Source organism: Lepidochelys kempii, chromosome 20 (assembly GCF_965140285.1).
Source record: "Lepidochelys kempii isolate rLepKem1 chromosome 20, rLepKem1.hap1, whole genome shotgun sequence".
In the NCBI taxonomy this organism is placed as follows: Eukaryota; Metazoa; Chordata; order Testudines; family Cheloniidae; genus Lepidochelys; species Lepidochelys kempii.
The window spans coordinates 4,045,460-4,065,251 of record NC_136399.1 but is presented as its reverse complement, the minus strand read 5'-3'; the positions used below and the strand labels follow the sequence as shown (position 1 = coordinate 4,065,251).

General features: G+C 60.9%; 1 protein-coding gene and 1 long non-coding RNA gene across 9 annotated transcripts in view; one reads left to right on the top strand and one right to left on the bottom strand.

Annotated features, from left to right (window-relative positions):
• The window catches only part of B4GALNT1 (beta-1,4-N-acetyl-galactosaminyltransferase 1), a 29,855-nt gene that overhangs the window by 3,260 nt on the left and 6,803 nt on the right, over positions 1-19,792 (top strand). Inside the window, exons 1-9 of one of the 7 annotated variants that reach the window (XM_073318289.2) lie at positions 3,451-3,544; positions 5,427-5,557; positions 10,154-10,262; positions 11,868-12,060; positions 13,347-13,562; positions 14,689-14,862; positions 14,991-15,097; positions 15,394-15,431; positions 17,320-17,500. In XM_073318289.2, coding sequence (XP_073174390.2) covers positions 13,348-13,562; positions 14,689-14,862; positions 14,991-15,097; positions 15,394-15,431; positions 17,320-17,500 — 715 coding nt within the window. In that variant the 5' untranslated portion in view covers positions 3,451-3,544; positions 5,427-5,557; positions 10,154-10,262; positions 11,868-12,060; position 13,347. Of the gene's footprint in view, positions 1-2,537; positions 2,646-3,450; positions 3,545-5,426; positions 5,558-10,148; positions 10,263-11,867; positions 12,061-13,346; positions 13,563-14,688; positions 14,863-14,990; positions 15,098-15,393; positions 15,432-17,319; positions 17,501-19,792 lie in introns of those variants that run through there. The other 6 variants (XM_073318288.2, XM_073318287.2, XM_073318292.2 and 3 more) reach the window with 6 other exon arrangements.
• LOC140900669 (uncharacterized) lies at positions 8,517-13,540 on the bottom strand. Of its 2 annotated transcripts, none has more exons than XR_012155690.2 (4): positions 13,328-13,540; positions 11,236-12,183; positions 9,927-9,985; positions 8,517-8,974 (listed from the first exon to the last, which is right to left on the bottom strand). It is a non-coding gene; the product is annotated as an uncharacterized LOC140900669 (long non-coding RNA). The 2 variants fall into 2 exon arrangements; XR_012155689.1 differs by lacking the exon at positions 13,328-13,540 and adding an exon at positions 12,905-12,991.

Sequence of the window (19,792 nt, the reverse complement as noted above, 5' to 3'; positions counted from 1 at the left end):
CTGCACTGGGCAGCACAGCATGGGGGGGAGGTGACCAGCCCTCTGTGAAGAAAGAAGTGGTTTGGGACTATTTAGAAAAGCTGGACGTGCACAAGTCCATGGGGCCAGATGCGCTGCATCCGAGAGTGCTAAAGGAGTTGGCGGATGTGATTGCAGAGCCATTGGCCATTATCTTTGAAAACTCATGGCGATCGGGGGAGGTCCTGGACGATGGGGAAAAGGCTTATGTAGTGCCCATCTTTAAAAACAGGAAGGAGAAGGATTCGGGGAACTACAGGCCAGTCAGCCTCACCTCAATCCCTGGAAAAATCTTGGAGCAGGTCCTCAAAGAATCAATTCTGAAGCACTAGAGGAAAGTGATCAGGAACAGTCAGCATGGATTCACCAAGGGCAAGTCATGCCTGACTAATCTAATTGCCTTCTATGACGAGATAACTGGCTCTGTGGATGAGGGGAAAGCAGTCGACGTGTTATTCCTTGACTTTAGCAAAGCTTTTGACACAGTCTCCCACAGTATTCTTGCCAGCAAGTTAAAGAAGTATGGGCTGGATGAATGGACTATACGGTGGATAGAAAGCTGGCTAGATTGTCGGGCTCAACAGGTAGTGATCAATGCCTCCATGTCTAGTTGGCAGCCGGTATCAAGTGGAGTGCCCCAAGGGTCGGTCCTGGGGCCGGTTTTGTTCAATATCTTCATTAATGATCTGGAGGATGGTGTGGATTGCACCCTCAGCAAGTTTGCAGATGACACTAAACTGGGAGGAGAGGTAGATACACTGGAGGGTAGGGATAGGATACAGAGGGACCTCGACAAATTAGAGGATTGGGCCAAAAGAAATCTGATGAGGTTCAACAAAGACAAGTGCAGAGTCCTGCACTTAGGACGGAAGAATCCCATGCACCGCTACAGACTAGGGACCGAATGGCTCGGCAGCAGTTCTGCAGAAAAGAGCCTAGTGGTTACAGTGGAGGAGAAGCTGGATGTGAGTCAACAGTGTGCCCTTGTTGCCAAGAAGGCTAATGGCATTTTGGGTTGTATAAGTAGGGGCATTGCCAGCAGATCAAGGGATGTGATCATTCCCCTCTATTCAACTTTGGTGAGGCCTCATCTGGAGTACTGTGTCTGAATTTTGGGCCCCACACTACAAGAAGGATGTGGAAAATTTGGAAAGCGTCCAGCGGAGGGCAACAAAAATGATTAGGGGACTGGAACACATGACTTATGAGGAGAGGCTGAGGGAACTGGGATTGTTGAGTCTGCAGAAGAGAAAGAGGGGGGATTTGATAGCTGCTTTCAACTACCTGAAAGGGGGTTCCAAAGGGGATGGATCTAGACTGTTCTCCATGGTAGCAGATGACAGAACGAGGAGTAATGGTCTCAAGTTACAGTGGGGGAGGTTTAGGTTGGATATTAGGAAAAACTTTTTCACTAGGTGGGTGGTGAAACATTGGAATGCGTTACCTAGGGAAGTGGTGGAATCTCCTTCCTTTGAGGTTTTTAAGGTCAGGCTTGATAAAGCCCTGGCTGGGATGATTTAGTTGGGGATTGGTCCTGCTTTGAGCAAGTGGTTGGACTAGATGACCTCCTGAGGTCCCTTCCAATCCTGATATTCTATGATTCTGTGATTCTGCTGGAGTGGGGCAACTGCCCCACTACAGGGACACCAGCCAGAAAACCTCTCCTGCCTTCTCCCAGAAACCATCTCCTGACTCTGCCAGCTCTCCTCTCCTGTCTGAGGCCTGACTGACCTCTTCTAGCCCCTCTTAGTTGGCCCAAGTGGGGGCACCCAGGCTGGAACGGGAGAGCTCAGGCCAGTTTCATGTAACGGAATCTCTTCCATTCCCCCATCTCATGAAACTGTCCTTCTCAGGACAGCGCTTGGAGAGCTAGGGATGGAGAAAGCTCTAAAAGCTAGGGCGGATTTGTATTTATTGGGGGTTGTGTTTATGATCCGGGAAGAAACTGGGGTTTGGGAACTTCCAGGAGCCCTGTAAAACCGTACAGCCCCTCCTGATGTAGTTTAAGGCAGCGGAGTGGAGCCGTTGGGCGTGAGCTTGGAGAGCTGGTCCAGACTTGGCCATATGACTCTGGACAGCTCGCCTGCTGCTTGCCTCTGTTTCCCCTCCCACCCAAAGCATTTCAGGGCCGGGGCTGTCTCTCTGCGTGGAGTCTGGTCTCGATGGAAGTATTTAGGTGGCACCGTGGTACACAGACGAATGTCCCACCTCCTTTGAAAGCTGTGTGCCTCTCTGACTTTCTCGCCCAGATTTTCCCTGCCCCTGAATTACCGACGAATGCATCCGACAGAGCGGGTATTCACCCACGAAAGCTTATGCTCCAATACGTCTGTTAGTCTGGATCTGTAAAAGCGGCAAAGAGTCCTGTAGCACCTTGCAGACTAACACCGCTCCTGTTCTGATACCTGAATTACCCATAACCTCAAGCACTGTCTGTAGACTCAATGAGTTAGCCAGAGGGACACTTTCTTTTTTCTATTCCTGTTTTTGGTTTTCCTTCTCCGGGGGGTTTTCGAAAGCCACGTACAACTGAACAAACTGCCCAGTGCCCTGTTCGTCAGCGATGGATGGCTTCCTGGCTTGCAACGCGATAAAGGCGAGCAAACCCGCAGGCGACTGGAAGTTTGGTAGGTTTCTTTGAACCACTCCTTGGTAACTGTGTCGGTTGGGGTCTCGCCCACCTGCTCCAGATCAGGCCCTATGAGGCCCTGAGCTAGTTGGGGACAGTCCAGCCGCCCCTCAGCCTGCAGGAACCCCCCCACCTCTGAGGCTCAGTTGTGACCTAGGCGATTTGCTACCCACATGGGCCCCAGCGCGGAACCGGGATCCTCCCAATCCAGTTCCCCCAGGGGACCCGTGGGGAAGGCTTTGAGTCCCCGTGTCCCCGCCTCCACCCCACTGGCCTCAGCCAGCCAGTCTAGTGGGAAAGGTCCCACCCAGTCCCCAGCGATGCCCAGCCCTTGCTGGGCATGGTCCTAGACCCAGTTTGGTCCCTGTTTCTATCCCATTTCCAAAGGTTTCCAGCAGGGATCCTGCGTGGGGGTGGGGGGTGGGGGTGACGATCCCGTCTCCTCCAGTCGTGCCCCCCCAGTTAGAGCCCAGTACAAGGTACCACCTGCTTTCTAAACCCCCTCCCCCACCCCCACTGTCATCCTGACCCCCCTCCCCCCAAGTCCTTTGTCTTAGGATTTCTTTGTCTGAGCTGGCCCCCCTCCCCCTGGCTCGCCAGGGCGCAGGATGGGTGGGTCGGGATCGGTAAAGCGCTGGGGGGGGGATCTCTGTGCAAGACAAAGGCTCCCCCCCCCCGTCCCCCCACACACCTCGGGCTGCTGCAGCCGCCATTCCCTCCTCGGGCCAGCGGGGGCGCCCTCCGCCTGCCAGGCTCCCGACGGCCCCCGCCAGCCCGGTCCAGCAGCGCTAGAGCCGGAGCGGGGTCCGGGGTGTGTGTGGGGGGGGCGGGTCCATGGGGGGGCGCCCGAAGATGTGACCATGGGAGGCGAGGCGGGGAGATGCGCTGGGCAGCCAGGTAGGCTGGGGGGGGGGGGGGGGAGCTGGCCAGCACTTCAGCAGCGTCGCTCCGACAGCGGAGCCCTGGGGGGGGGGACGAGCTGCTGCGGGGAGGGAGGGGGGATCGATAGGACCTCGCGATCCCGCCCCCCCCCTTCCCTGTCGCGGTGCCGATGCTGGGGGGGGGGGAGTCGTTGCAATGTCGCGCAGCGCGGGAGTGATTTATAGCGCTGCAGTTTGCCCCCCCCCCCAGCTGCGCGGGACCGGCCGTGGGCGCAGCGCAAGGCTGCGGGGGGGGGGGCGGGATCGGGATCGGGATCAGCCCGTTCTGCATGGCCCGGGGGCGGGGGAAGGTTTTGCGCCCCCAGCTGCAGCCATGTTCTGCGCTGCGCTCCGGCCCCTCCGCGCCGAGCGAGGGGGGGAGGGTTTTTTTTTGGGGGGGGGATCGACAGCCCGGGCTGGGGCACAACTGTGCCAAATCCCCCCCCCCCCCAGGGGGGCTCTTCAGCCTCCCCCGGGAACTGCGGATCATTGGACACCTGCAGCGAGGTCCATCACCGCAGCGTCGGGACACCCTGGGCAGAGAGCCAGGTTCCCCTCTCGCTGGCTGGCTGTCCCCGGCCACCCCATCCCCGGGCTAGCTACCTGTGACCCAGCCCTCGGTCTCCACACAGACCCCGAAGTAGTTCCCCCCCCCGCCCCTCACCATGGCGTCTGGGCATCAACTGCCCTCCTCAGAATGGCCCGGGTCCCAGGGTTGGGCACCTCGCCTGCGGATGGGGGTGGGGGCATTCAGATCGATTTGTTTCACTCCCTTGACCACCTCTCTCCCCCCTCCAGGGCCTGTCACTGTCTCCCCTCTCCCAGCTCTGCCCCCCCTGCCCCCCCCTCCCCTGCTAACTCTGGAGGCCCAGTCCCCTCAAGGGGGAAGCAGCCCTCTTGGCCCCCTCTCCCCTGCAAAGAGCTGTGGGGCAGCCGGCTGCCCAATGAACTGGCTGCTTGGGCAGGAGGGAGGGAGGGTGTTGTTAGGAGAGGGGCAGGGGCCCGTCGTCACCCTCACCCCCCCCCAAGGTGCCCCCATACCCGGCCCGGCTGAGGGAGTCACAAAGCAGTTTTCCAGCTGCAGGTGGCCACCTGCCAGACCAGGGTGTCACTGGGCACCACTGAGGGGCATTCAGGCTGGCTAAGGGCCCCTCTGGGCCAGGTGATTGGGAAGGCTCCCTGGGACAGCGGGCCCCATGCCAAGCCCAGCAGAGTCAACAGAGGACAATGAAAGTCTTAAGTATTGTTCTCTGGCTGGTCACAGGGCCTGTGGGGGTTGGAGAGGCCTTTCACAGGCAGGGGAGATGGGGGGGGAAGCTTGGGCAGCAGGGGAGATTCGCACTGGATGGGGTGGGCCAATGGGAGGCAGGGGAGCTGGGCACTGGGGGAGGCTCTGGGAGACAGGGGAGATTGGCACTGGGGGAGGCTCTGGCAGGCAGGGGAGATGGGCACTGGGGGGTGGATCAGGCAGGCAGGGGAGATGGGCATGGGGGGGCTCTGGGAGACAGCGGAGATTGGCACTGCAGGGGGCTCAGGCAGGCAGAGGAGAAGGGTACTGTGGGGCTCTGGGAGATGGGAGATTGGCACTGGGGGGAGCTCAGGCAGGCGGGGAGATGGGCACTGTGGGGCTCTGGGAGACAGGGGAGATTGGCACTGGGGGGGGGCTCAGGCAGGCGGGGAGATGGGCACTGGGCTCCCCGGTGACTTGTGCTCCTGCTGCTTTCCCAGCCCCCCGGCTCTGCCCCACAGTTACACCCTCTGCCCTCCAGTGCCTGGAGAAGGGGGCGTGGAGTAGAGCCAGATGGGATTTCCTGGTTCTGCCCACTCTTCAATGCCTCCCTGTGTCTCCCCCACCCCAGGCTGGTGCCACCCTTCCCATGGGAGCCATGAGGGGCTCCAGATGAGACGGGGGAGTCTCCCTGTCTGGCCCTAGAAGAGCCCAGGACACGCCAGAGATCAGGAGCTGTGGGAGCCCCGCGTCACCCCCGAGGTGAGGCTTGCCGCGGGGGGAAAGGGGTGCAGCCGTCGCACTGGGTGCCAAGAGCACAGACCTGGGTGTTACCTCCTAGGCAGCCGTGGGGCAAGCTACCCCTCCCCCTGTCCTGCGGGGACCCACCTCTAGAGGGCAGAGGGAAGCTCAGGGCTGGTGGGCACACCAGATTTCCCTGGCAGGAACATGCTTGTGTCCTAGTTTATTCTGGACAGTTGTTCCCTCTGAGCCCTACACACACACACCCTGGTGGGGTAAAATCTGGCTAAGTCCTCCCGCTGCCATCCCACAATGCACTGCTCCTTCATCCGCTCTCCATGCCTCTGCCACCCGGGGAGAGGCGTAGGCAAGCAGTGACTGTTGGGATAGGTCGGAGGGGGTTGAACCCACGCTCCCACAATGCCAGCCGGCATCCCACAATGCACTGCCAAAGCTTCCCACAAGGCAGCGAGCAGGATGGCGGGACACCTACCCGCCGTGCCCGCTGCTGGGTGGGCGCCAGGGTTGGGAGAGCACCGGGAACGCCCCCAGAGCGCTGTGCCCACCTGTCCTGGTATGTGCCGGGCCTGGCGCAGCGGGGGTCAGGTGCTGCCTGCTGCCAAAACGCCAATATACCAGGGCAGCTCCTGGGGTGAGACAAGCCCTCAAGTCCCCGTGGCCCGGTCAGGCTTCTGGTCACTTTGCCCGTTCGTGCCAACACTGCCCTTTGCAAAGCAGAGTGAAATCCGCTGCCTGTTCACACAAAGGCCAGCCGCCACCAGCCCAAGCTGGCTTCAAACTGTGCCCCCCTCCCAGAGGGCAAAGCCCCCTATGCCAGCCTGCGTTGAGCCGAACAGAGGTGCTCCGGACCACCCAACCTGCTCTCTTCATACCCCTACATGGAGCTTGGCTCTCCGAGCCCCGCACTCCTGCTGATTACAGTCTTGTGACTGCCTTGGGGCTCTGTGTTTACCTCCTGGGGGAGGGGAGCTGTGGGTCTCTCTGCTGCTTCCCTGAACAGATTTGAATTGCAAACATCAGGTTTCTGCTCTGGGCCCTGGCCCAGCTGTGGGGGTGGGGGCGGGGGCGGGGAATGATGGATTTGCATAAAGTGGGCACAGTCTGGTCTGCTGCCAGCTTGTGTCTCCCCGCCGCCCCCCCGGAGCACTTCCCGGAAGAGGAGGGGCTTGGCCCCACCCTCGCATCTTTGGTGCTGTGTGCCACTCGGCCGCTCTTCCCCAGAGCTGGCTGCGTTTCGGGAGGCACGGGGAGCAGAGTCATTTCACCGGCACGGTGCTGGTGGCAACGGGATGGGCCGAAGCCCCAAAAGCCGGCTGAGTGTCTCTGTGGCAGGACACAGAACGGCACCAGGAATAAAATGAAATGGACCCAACTAAGAATCCTGCCCTCAAGGCCCCGCCCATGAGGGGCGTGGCCAGACTGCAGGGTGCTATGGGAATTCTCCGCTTACCCCCCCCTGCTCCCCCCCCAGAGTGCAGGTCACAGCTGCCCCGAGGCTGCTGCAATTTACACCGGGAGCCAAGCAGGGCCAGGGGCTGCAGGGCAGCTTGAGGCCGCCCGAGCATGAGGGTCGGGTCACCTTGGAGCCTAGTGCAGAGAGAGGAAGGAACGTTGTGTCTCTCTGTGCGCACACCGTGCCCATCCCACTGGCCTCTGGGCACCTCGGAGTCTCGCAGACCATTACTGTCTCAGACCCCCCATCTCCCAGCCCCTGCCCTCAATCTCTGGGAGCGCAGGGGCGCAAGTGGTCCCCCTGGGGCTTGCCCAACAGTGTGCAAATCTCTCTGCGATTGCATGAGGCCGTGCCCGGCCCCAACGGGGCTGGGTCGGCCGGTGGGGGTGAGTTTCTCTGAGGAGCACCGCGGAGCCTGGCGCAGCACCAACATGTACACAGTCATGATTGTTTAATGGGTGGTCCGCTCCAGCCCTGGCAGCTCTGTTTGCACCCACACCCCCGCTGCTCGGAGTCTGGCACTGTCGACACTAATGGAAAGTCAGCTCTCCCCGGCCAGCATGTCCCCCATGGCAACTTCCGGCGCTGGGGTTACCCAGCTAATGCCCAGGCCAGGGTCTCTGACCCCGTGCCAGCTAGATGTCCAAAAACCAAATCCAAATCCCTGAGGCTAGAGATTCTCAACTTTCACCAGCACTGGGACGCCCCACTCCCCCCTAGCCGGGCCTGTCCCTCATCCGGCAATGCGGGAAGGGCTGGGTGGTCCTGATCTCAAGCTGAGACCCACCCTGCCCCCGGCATCCCGGCTTCATTGTGACGGGCACTGAGCAGACCCAGAGGAAGGCACGGGCCCTGCCCTTTGGTATGGTAGGTGGGCTCCTGGCCTAGTCTGGCACAGCCTGGCTGCTTTAACCCCACCTGCTGGAGTGGGGCTGGCAGTTGCCATAGAGATAGCTTCAGATCTGGCCCCCACATCCAGAAACTCCGGGGCGGGCAGGGATCCACCACCTCCTGCTGAGATGGTCTCCTGCTTGCCTGTCGAGAGACCCGCACAAGCCGTGACCCAGATTCCCCGCGCATGCTCGCCCGGCTGTGCTCCGCCTCGGGGGCAGCCATGTGCTGCTGGTTAATTTCATAAACCCCAGGCCAGACTGATGCATGGGTGGGTGCAGTTCATGCCACATGACACTGGTCAGGATTAACCCTGATGCCCTGGGCAAATTGCCAACCCCTCTCCCTCCACTTCCTTCCACTCCCTTCCACTCCCCCCTTGCCCCCCATCCCCCAGGGGGGGGGAGAGTTCTCCCAAAGCTCCATGCTGGGCTGCTGCCAGCTCCCCCCACCCCCCCGCACCTTTTCCCGCTGCAGCCTGGCAATTTACACAGCCCAGCCTTGTGTCTTCGGGACACGTGCAGTGTCCCTTGGCAGCAGTGCACCCCAGCTTACTGGCTTCACCTCGGTTCAGCCTGCTGCCCCTTAGCAAAAAGCACGAAGCCGGAGCTCCGGTAAAACCAAGCCAAAGTTTATTGAATGAGGCTCGAGTTAAAGAGTCAGCTAAAAGCAAGGGAAAGGCTTTGGAGTCAAGTTTCTGGGTAAAAGGAAAACAGAATTGGTAGGCACAGGCCTGCCCTTATTAACAGTCGCTTTCCTAGCTGATCAGGGATCCTCCCCCGCTTCTGACAGCCCTTGGCCACCTTCCACGAGAGACACCGGATGGCAGGGGATCTCCTCTGTAACGGAGCGCGTCTGTGCCCTCTTTCCTCCGCCGACAGTCCCAGACTTTTTGCCTCTTTTCGGCATCGGGGCGTGTGACGAAGCGGGACTGTTCTTAATGTTTCCTCTGAATACTGTAGGGGTGCCTCAGTTTCCCCCATGCATTTCTTAAGTCTCTCGGTGGTGGGATAAGGGTGTGTGATTGTTGCAGAGCAAGGGGCCAGGGTACATAAATGGCGACACTCTGTCTCCTGAAAAAAGAAAAGGAGTACTTGTGGCACCTTAGAGACTAACCAATTTATTTGAGCATGAGCTTTCGTGAGCTACAGCCTGGCAACTGATGGCCTGGGCCCTTCCCCCCTGCAAGGTGAGAGCTAAAGGGTTGGAGAACAAAGGAATCAGGTGGCCTCCTGGCCCGGGAAAGGGACAAAGCCCAGAGGAGGAGGGGCTGGAGAGGGTTTCAGTTTGGGGCTGGCTGGGGACATGGAGTGAAGGGCAGACGTGGTTGTTTGGCTCACTGCCCCCCAAAAGGACCCAGCTGAGGGGTCCTGTTCTCTGCACCTACCAGCTCCGCTTTAGACCATGTTCCTGTCATCTAATAAACCTCTGTTTTACTGGCTGGCTGAGAGTCCCGTCTGACTGCGAAGTTGGGGGGCAGGACCCTCTGGCTGCCCCCGGACCCCGCCTGGGCGGACTCGCTGTGGGAAGCGCAGGGAGGGGCAGAGGATGCTGAATGCTCCGAGGTCAGACCCAGGAAGGTGGAGCCGGGTGAGCTGTGTGTCCTGTAGACAGGCTGCTCAGAGAGGAGACTTTCCCAGAGTCCTGCCTGGCTTCGTAGGGAGCAGTTCCAGAGCATCGCCCGGGGACTCTGTGACAGGGTGATTCGGGAACGTCCTGCAGCCCCGAGGCTCCCCCGTTCGGAGTCCATTCTTGGGGGCGCTCAGGCCTGCCCTGGCTCCAGACTGTAAAGACGGGGCTGGGAAAAGGCTGAGAGATGGCACGCTTGGCTGGGGTTAGCTGCGACCCTCTGGGGCTGGCCTTCATCCCCAGCGGTTTCGGAAGGTAACATTCTACCTGTTACCTCTTGCTGAAAATATGCCCTGTACAAACATTTCCCAGGAACTGGGACAATGGGCTGGTCCTTAGCTTTTGGCAGAGACCATGCTCCTCCCCCACCTCAGGGAACTATCAGGTGTAACGTACCTGCCTGCGCATGTAATTGTCACAGCCTGTCGTCCCGTTCCGGGCACTGTTCGAAGCCCCTACAAAGCACACATCAGTCAGCACTGTTTCTGGAAGGGCGGCAAATCTGAGCCCCCTCGGCTTTCCCAAGGGGGCAAAAGAGGCAGCAAACAGGGCAAGGCAGAGCTCCAGAGAGCCCCAGAGCCACACTGCAACCAGCTGAGACCTGCCCCCCCTCTGCAGAGCAGCACCTGCCATGTGTGGATCGACCTGGACCCCTGGGCAGAGTTTGTGCAGCTGTGACAGCTCCTCTGGCTGGCTCCATCAGCAGGGATTGAACCCACAGACTTTATAGCTGTAAGTCAGAGGGGCTGTTGGTAATCTCTGTACGGGGTGGGGCAGAGAATCTGGGTGGGCCAGCGGGGGGTCCGGTGCTTTGGGGTGAGAGAACCTCGGGGGAGAGGGGGTGCGACGCTTTCCCAGCTCCGGGCTTTGCGTGGATTCACGGCTGATGGACCCCGAGGCGGGGCAGGCAGCAGAGGGAATCACAAGTGGTTTTCATTCCTCCCTCTCTTGTTGGAGCAGCCCCTGGCCCCAGTTCCGTCCCCGAGGGGCTGCCGGGGGGCTGGGGGGGGGCGGAAGCAGCTTACCCCACGGACTGAGGTGCTTGCTTTTTGCCCTGCCCCTGACCGCCAAACCACCACAGCCTGGAGGACCGGCCCCTCTGCCCTGGCTTTCCTGACAGACCCTGTCCACTATGCCCACAGTGCTGCGGGCCCTTTGCCAGCGGATTTATCCTGGCTGAGCGTATGGGGGATCCGGACACCCGCCATGGTGCAGGTGTGCTCCCACCCAGCCTGGCCCTAGCCCGAGGCTCTGGGTGCTGCAAGGGAGGGGCTTGTATTCTGTGCCCACTATGGCCACATCTGGTTTTGCCCCGGGGTGAGCATAAGGGGTGGGGCGCACTGGGCAGGTGCAGGGACTGCGTATTTCCCCAGCCCCAGTTTACTGCTTTTAGCCCCGTCCCCAGGGGCTACTCGCCCAGGGACCCCGGCTGGCCCTCTTGGCTGTGCCTTGCAGGGGCATGTGCCCTGATCTGGCTGCTAGATCCTAACCTGGACCCAGGCCCCAGACACGGCCAGTGATGTAAGTAAAGGTGTGGTTACACCCGGCAGGACTTTGGCCTGTTGTCCCACTGAATCTGAGCCCAGGAGGCAATTTCCACAGACCTGGCCTCCCTGCATTCAGCAGCCTCACTCTGTCTGCCCCACTGCTAGGATCCCCCTTCCCCAAAGTGCTTGCCCAGTCCCGAGAACGCTGTCCTACCTACCGGAGCCATTTCCGTGGCACCCAGCAACCGCGCTGACCATGCAACATCCCGGAGACAGGAATCAGGGTCACCCGGCACAAGAAGGAAGTTGATTCAGCGGCTGTGGGGCAGAGGGTGCTCTCCAGAGACCGCCCTGCTCTGGGGGCAAGGCCTGTGCCACCGGTGACTTAAGGTGGGGCGGGTGGGAATGTCTCGGCGTTGGGGTGGGATTCCCAGAGCCCTTTCCCTGGGATCCTGGCAACGGGAGGAACCGAGTGGCCAGGGGGTTTCCCGTCCTCTCCCAAATGTTGGCGGCGTTGACCGGTTTGGAGGGCAGAGATCATGGCTTTGGGGTTGTTTGAGGGGTTGCGTTCTTGGTCTCCCCTACCCCGGGGCTGTGCGTGGCCTCTGACCAGGCTGCAGGGCAGATATTAGCAGGTTTCTCAGCTTCCCCAGAGCAAGCAGCTGCACCCCCAGGGGCAAACGGTGCGAGAACACAGGGCCGCTCAGCGGCTGGGGGCAGAGGTGGAGTGAGGTACAGCGTGAGAGCAGGAAGTGGGGTGGGGGGGGGAATGCTGGGTATTTGAATCTCACGTGATGAAATATCACCCATAGTGGTGGTTAGAACTGGTCCGCTCTGGTGTTCTCCGCAGGGCCCCTTCCTGTTCGTCGTTCTCAGCCAGGGCGTTTTGCTTCAAGTGCTGGGTGGTTGGACCCGCTTCTCCCTCAGTCTGAAGCTGCCCGGGGACTCTGCGGGACCGCGCTTCTGCCTTCGAGGGGCTCTTGGGAAGGAAACGGCTCCTCCTCCCACCTCTCCCGAAAGGGCCAGGATCCAGGGCATCCCAGGTTAGTGCCACACCGAGAGCCACCCTCTGCGTGCCACATGAGCTTGGAAGCTTCCTGGGGCAGGGCCTGTCTCTCCATTCTTTGTGCAGCCCCTAGCGCTGCGGGGCCCCGGTCTGTGGCCCCCTGGTAATATGAATAATGAATAGTGAGACTTGCAGACTCTGAGCTGGTTAACACAGGGTGGGGGGCAGTGCCTGGCACAATGGGGCCCTGATCTCGGTTGCGGGTGGAAGGGCAGCCCCTGGCACAACAGAATGAGGCAGGATCCTTTCTTCCCAGCCACCCCTGCGGGATGGTGGGTGCTGAGCTCCCCTGCCAGCCTGGCACCCAGCTCACGAGTTTTCCAGCATTCCTCTTGCCCCGTGTTTGTTGTCAAATATGCCCTTGCAGCATGCTTCACCCACTGGCCCTGGTACAGGACAGGGCCGAGCCTGCTCCCTCAGGCAGGCAGCACGAGCTCCCGAGGCCGGGTTGTGGGCTCTGCCCCACTTCCCCCAGGGGCTGGAAGCTGCGCTGCCTTGCACCGGCTGTCGCCCTCCTGACCCCCCCCCCCCACCGTGCATAACTGGTGCCACACCGATTTCACACTAGTGTAAACTGCTGCCCGGGGAGGAACAGGGCTGCGAGCCAGGCCCGTCCCCGTCAACGGGGAGGAACCAGAAGCTGGTCCCGCTGGGAGCAGAATCGGGCCCCTCTTCCAGACCTGGCAGCTGCCAGGTGCTCCATGGCACAGGCTGGCCCCAAGCTAGAGCCCTGCTCCGTGGATGGTGCGGAGGGAATTCCGGTTTGCCTGCATCCACCCAGCCCTGAGGGGACCCAGCCAGGGAACCCCCTTCCCCCTCACCTTCCAGTCGTGGTTAACATCTGAGCTCCGGCCCCAGAAGAGCCTCGTTCCTGGTCCAATCAAGGAGATTCACTCAACCAGCACGGCCAAGCCCCCCTCTGTGTCCCCCCACCCCCCAACAGCCGCCCGGCACCCCACGCTCGCTCGATGGTCCTGAAGTCTTCAGGAATTCGAGATTAATCTTTAACTCAGTGTGATGAAACTTCCAGGAATAGTCCCACCGCAACTGGCAAGCCCAGGCTGGGAAGGAGGTACCGGGCCAAGAACTGACCTGGGGAGCAAAGTCTGACTAGAGCTGGGAGGAACCGTGGGCCAAACAGAGCCAAGCCGGAAGGGGGCACAGTCTCTGAACCCACGTGCCAGGCTGGGGCCCCACCTAGCCCCCGATCCCCCACCCCCGCCGGCCTAGGGCTCCCCCCTCACCTCCCCCTGCTCCCCGCAGGATGCGTCTGGTGCAGAAGTCCCTGTGCTTGCTGCTGGTGGCCACGGCGTCCCTGGCCCTGCTGTACCGACACATCTGGTCGCCCAAGGCCTACAGCACGGTCGACCTGCGCAACCGGCCGGACCGAGCCCCCGAGCAGCTGCTGGGTGAGCCCTTGTTGGGCCCCTCCAACAAGTACGCCCACATCCCCTTCCGGCTCAAGGAGGAGATCCTCGAGTAAGGACCTCCGCCCCCCCCCTCCCGGCGGGGGGGGAGCGGCTGGCATGGGTGGGGGGAGGTGTGCGGGGCAGGAAAGGGTGGCCAGGGATGGGGAAGCCCCAGCAGGGCCTTGGCTAGGGTGGATGTGGGACTGGCCCCTATGGGCAGGGCTGCAGCCTGGCTCCTGGGATGGGTCTTGGGAAGTGGATTTTCCAGGCTCCCCACTGGGATCCCAGCCCTTCCCAGGAGACACTTCCCCAGAGCCCTGCCCTCTCCTGCGGGGCGAGTCCCCAGACCCCCCATTGCCAGCACTGCGGTGCCCACCCCTTCCATGGGGTCATCAGCCTGGGGCAGGAGAGCAGGGGCGGGCATATAGGCCTGGGGCAGGAGGATTGGCCTGGGGCAGGAGGGCAGGGGTGTCTGAGGCAGAGGTGGGGATATCAGCCTGGGGCAGGGGTGCTAGTCTGGGGCAGGAAGGCAGGGGCATCAGCCTGGGGCGGGGGCAGGCAGGCAGGGACGGGATTGTCTGTCTGGGGCAGGAAGGCAGGGGTGGGGGTGTCAGCCTGGGGCAGGAAGGCTGGGACAGGAGGGTAGGGGCATCAGCCAGGGGCAGGAGCAGGCGAGCAGGGGGTATCGGCTGGGGGTAGGCGGGCAGGGAGAGGGGCAGGGGAGATGGGGGCGGGGGTATCGGCCGGGGGCAGGCAGGCGGGGGCGGGGGTAGAGGCAGGGGAGATGGGGGCGGGGGTATCGGCTGGGGGCAGGTGGGCGGGTATAGGGGCAGGGGAGATCGGCCAGGGGCAGGCGGGCGGGGGTAGGGGCAGGGGAGATGGGGGCGGGGATGGGGGTATTGGCTGGGGGCAGGCAGGCGGGTGGGGGCAGGGAGAGGGGCAGGGGAGATGGGGGCGGGGGTATCGGCCGGGGGCAGGCAGACAGGCGGGGGCGGGGGTAGGGGCAGGGGAGATGGGGGCGGGGGTATCAGCTGGGGGCAGGCGGGCGGGTATAGGGGCAGGGGAGATCGGCCAGGGGCAGGCGGGCGGGGGTAGGGGCAGGGGAGATGGGGGCGGGGGTGGGGGTATCAGCTGGGGGCAGGAGTATAGGCCTGGGGCCGGCCAGGCGGGCGTGACCAGGCTCCTGGTCTTCCCAGGCTGCTGCCCCAGAACTCGTGCTCGTGCCAGGTGGTGCCCGGCAGGAAGCTGCCCTTCCCCAAGCAGCTCTTCGGCCAGCTCTTCTCGCTGGAGTTCACCGCCGCCTTCAGCCCCACGGAGCTGGAGCGGATCCACAGCACCCGGGAGCAGGAGTACCAGAGCGACCAGCACCGGTGAGCCACGCCGGGGATGGGGGCAGAGGAGTTGGGGGGGGGGCACCCAAGCCACAGGACCGCCCCCTCCTGCCTGGGGCACGGCCGGGGCTGGGCATATCCCCCCTCACTCCTGCCTTCCCCCCCAGGACCCAGTCTCCAGCTGACCAGCTGCTGATCGTCAGAGCCAACTCCCCGCTGGAGTACCCCGCCCAGGGCGTGGAGGTGCGCCCGCTCCGGACCATCCTCATCCCAGGTGAGCAGCTCAGCGTCCTGGGGGGGCAGCCTGCCCTGCCCCCCCCCCCCCCGCTCCCAGGGCTGAACAGAGCCGGGGTGATGGGGGCAAGGTGGCTGGGCGGAGGGAGGGCGCTCACAGCCTGGGGAGCGCTGGACCATGGCCGGCTGGAGACTACAGCCTCCGGAGCTGGCTCATCCCCTGCCCCACGGGCGCTGCCGTCCAGGGACGACCAGCGGGCAGGACCTGAGCTCGCTGTGGCAGTGACGGGGGGGGTGCTCCTGGGGTCTCATTAATCCCATTTCTTGCTTCCCCAGGGCTCAGCTTGCAGGCGGCCAGCAGGAAGCTGTATGAGGTAAGGCGCGGAGGGGGCTCACTGCGGTGGGGGGGCACGATCCTGGGGCTGTGGCTGGCTCTTTGGGGTGCAGGGTGAGCCCCTGGACCCCACATTGCTCCAAAGCTGCCTTGTGGAAGCTGGCACCAGCCCGGCCCTGGGGACACTGACCCACAGGGTGGGTCTGAGGAGTTTATTCCAGGGGGCGCGCTTGGCGGCTGTTCTCACGGGGACGGCCTCACCCCGGGGCCCGAGGGTCACGGTCCCAAAGCACAATGCCAGCATGGGCACTTTCCACATGCCTAGGGTGACCAGACGTCCCATTTTTAAAGGGACAGTCCCCCTATTTAAGCCCTGCTGCAGGTGTCCCGACCTTTTCTTAAAAATGGGCAGATTGTCCTGTATTTTCTGTCTCCCTGACCCCATCAGTAGCGGCGGGTCCTGCTGCTGGCCAGGTCCCTGCTCACCAGCCGCCTGCCCAGCAGCGGTGAGTGGGGGAGGGGGTCCGGTGGCCGACGAGGGGGGTGGGTGTGCAAGGCTGGTGGCAGGGTGAAGATGCGGCGCATGGGGCCGGCTGTCGACCAGCAGGGCCCCGTCCCCGCCCCGTTTCCGGCCAGCACTGGTTGCACGGTGGCTGGTGAGTGCGGGCAGGCGGCAGCTGGTTACATGGAACTTCTGCTGCCCACCCGTGCGCCTTTTACGTGCTTCCCCCCCAACTCGCTGTCCTCTCCTTGCTTTGCCCCCCCCCCCCCCCCCGCTGCTCCTCCATATGCCTCCCCCGGTGGGGCACGTCTGGCTCCCAGCGCTGTGCGGAGACCCGGCCCCTGGTCGGAGAGCTCAGCTCACCAACAGCCTGGCTGGCAGGCTCCTTCCTTCCCCCACTGCCTCGGCCTGGTCCGGCACCCCGGGAAAACCCAAGACCCTCCGGCCAAAGTGTGCCAAAGCCCCACGCAGCCTCTCCGCCCCACAGCTAAGCTCTGGAGTGGTTTCCAGCCTGTTCGTGCCCTGAACCTGCAGGCTTCACGGCAGGCCCCCAAGCAGGGGCTTAGCACCCCTCACTCCCGCCCCGGCTGCTTCCCCCAGGGAGCAGGGGGCTGCTCCTTCCCCTAGGCCTAGGCCGCCTCCCCTGCTGAGCCCCCCTCTCTGGCCAGGTTCGCTGAAACCCCTGCAGTCAGGTTCTCAATGCATCCTTCGGCCTTAACCCCTTCCTGCCTGCGCTGTAGCTGGGGGCCAGGTGGTGGCTGGGTTATGGGGGTGGCCAGCAGCAGCCTGGAGGTGGGCAGGAAGGGACAAGCTCCTGCGGCTGGAAGCAGCTCCCGTCCCTTTCCTCCCACACAGTGCGGAAAGGCTGCTGCTGGCCGGCCACATTCTGGTGCGAACCCTGGGGAGGGCGGGGCGGATGTGATCCATACACACACCCCCCCCAGGTGTTGCCTCCGGACCATGCCAGGTACCAGGAGAGGCGGGTCCGTCCTGGGGGGCCAATCAGGCATGGAGGGTGGAGAGCTCAGGCAGGGAGGGGCGGGCCAGTTGGTCACCTCCTGCCTCTCAGTATGGGAGAGAGTGTGTGTGTGGGGGTTGGGGGGTGTCACCCCTCCCCCTGTGAACCCTGAAGCCTTAAAGATAAGAAGATAATAAAAAAAGAAATCCAGCTACACAGCATTTCTTTGTAACAGAGGCTCGGTCCACGCAGGCGTTTGATTGCCGTGGAATATGTGTAATTTTACCAGGTGTCCCATATTCAGCATAGGGAAACATGGTCACCCAACACACACACCCCCCGCCCCCACCAGGCAGTACCAGCCTAGCACCCATCCCCGAGCCAGGGGTGGTGCCTTTTGCCACAAGCCGGCCGGCACCATACCTAGCCGCAAGCGCTAACCCTTCCTCCCTCTTCCCCCCTCCCTAGGTGACCCTGACTGCCACCCTGGGCACCTTCAACGTGGCAGCAGTGGTGGGGGGGGTGAAGGCACAGGGCGAGGGGGAGACGCGTCTCTCGCTGTCGAGCGACCAGCTGGACAACCTCAACCGCCAGCTGCAGTTCGTCACCTACACCAACACGCTCTTTCACCCCAACACCGCGGACACAGGTGGGCACCTGGCATTGCGAGGGGGTGGGATGGGATCTGACAACCGGCCTTGGTGCAGGGGGGCAAGGGGCAATACTTGGGGGGGGGAGCATCCTGCAACAGGACACCCCCCCTCAGCAGAACATTCCAATATAGGGCATGTGACCCTGTGTGCCCCCCCTCCTGTGTTGCCTTGGGATGATGCAGCACCAGGTACCAGGAGAGGTGGGTCCGTCCCGGGGGGGCTAATCAAGCATGGAAGACAGAGAGCGCCAGGCAGGGAGGGGAGGGCCAGTCGGTCACCTCCCTCCTCAGCAAGTTCACAGATGACACTAAGCTGAGGGGAGTGGTAGATACGCTGGAGGGGAGGGATAGGGTCCAGAGGGACCTAGACAAATTGGACGATTGGGCCAAAAGAAATCTGATGAGGTTCAACAAGGACACGTGCAGAGTCCTGCACTTAGGACGGAAGGATCCCTGGCACTGCTACAGACTAGGGACCGAATGGCTCGGCAGCAGTTCTGCAGAAAAGGACCTAGGGGTGACAGTGGACGAGAGTCAGCAGGGTGCCCTTGTTGCCAAGAAGGCTAATGGCATATTGGGCTGCATTAGTAGGAGCATTGCCAGCAGATGGAGGGAAGTGATTATTCCCCTCTATTCAGCACTGGTGAGGGCCTCATCTGGAGTATTGCGTCCAGTTTTGGTTCCCCCACTACAGAAGGGATGTGGACAAATTGGAGAGAGCCCAGCGGAGGGCAACAGAAATGATCAGGGGGCTGGAGCACATGGCTTACGAGGAGAGGCTGAGGGAACTGGGGTTATTTAGTCTGCAGAAGAGAAGAGTGAGGGGGGATTTGATAGCAGCCTTCAACCACCTGAAGGGGGGTCCAAAGAGGATGGAGCTCGGCTGTTCTCACTGGTGGCAGATGACAGAACGAGGAGCAATGGTCTCAAGTTGCAGTGGGGGAGGTCTAGGTTGGATATTAGGAAAAACTATTTCACGAGGAGGGTGGAGAGGCACTGGAATGGGTTACTGAGGCGGTGGTGGAATCTCCTTCCTGAGAGGTTGTGACCGGTGCTGCCCGTGGGAGCCAGCTGAGGTCACTCAATTAGGGTGAACTGCGAACAAAACAGGGCAGGCAAACCCCAGAAGCTGGTGGATATTCCAAAACTTAGATTTACCAAGCCAGCAGAAAACAGCTTCTATAGCACCTCCTTGGTTACTCAGAAGTTCAAAGGACGCAGTTCCCTTAAAGGGCCCAGCCTCAGGCCTCTGTCCAGACACACTGTCAGATGTGATGATGGTTCCTGAAAATCTTGTCTCATCATATAAAAGAAAAGGTTCTTCTAACCCCAAAGGATCAGCCACACACCCAGGTCCAATTATAATTTAGATCTTACCCAAAATACACGCTCTAGTCAATTCTTGTTAACTAAACTAAAATTTATGAAAAAAGAAAAGAGCGTGTTGGTTAAAAGATCAATACACAGACAGACTTGAGTTCAATTCTTGATGTTCAGGTACATAGCAGAGATGAGCTTGTAGTTGCCAAAAGTCCTTTTAGAAATAGTCCATAGGTTATAGTCCAATGTCCATATTCAGAGTGACTCCAGTCAGTGACTGGGGATCTCAATCCTTATGTCTTCAGGTTTCCCCCTCTTGAAACCCAAAGCAGATTGGAGATGAAGAAGGATCGTATCCCAAGGTTTTTATACATTTCCTGCAGCCTTTTGGCCTGAGAAAACAATAGGCTTAACTTTCCTTCTTCCAAACATCATGGCAATTAGCACAGGGTAATTTATCCATTAAACAGTTCAGATACAGGTTATCCCAACCTTCAAAGAGACATAGACAATAATACTGTTTCACTCAATTATCTTCCTAAATGTTAATATTCCTTTTTTGATCTTTGAATCAAAGCTATAGCCATAGACAAGACTTGTTTGCTTACATCACAAGACCTGAGCAAACATCTCCCCTTCTACCTCTAACAATGCCAGCTGCATTTCAAAGCTCTGTTCATTTCCATCTCTTCCTAACCAGTCTCTAAAGTTCCCCCATGGGTCAGGTCAGTCTGGGAGTTCATTAACTCTTTCTGGCCCTGTCACCTTTCAGTGAGATATTATATTACACTCCTAACATCACAGAGGTTTTTAAGGCCCGGCTCGACAAAGCCCTGGCTGGGATGATTTAGTTGGTATAGGTCCTGCTTTGAGCAGGGGGCTGGGACTAGATGGCCTCCTGAGATCTCTTCCAACCCTGATCTTCCAGGATTCTATGATTCATGGAGAGGGCAGGATCAGTACAGTCGC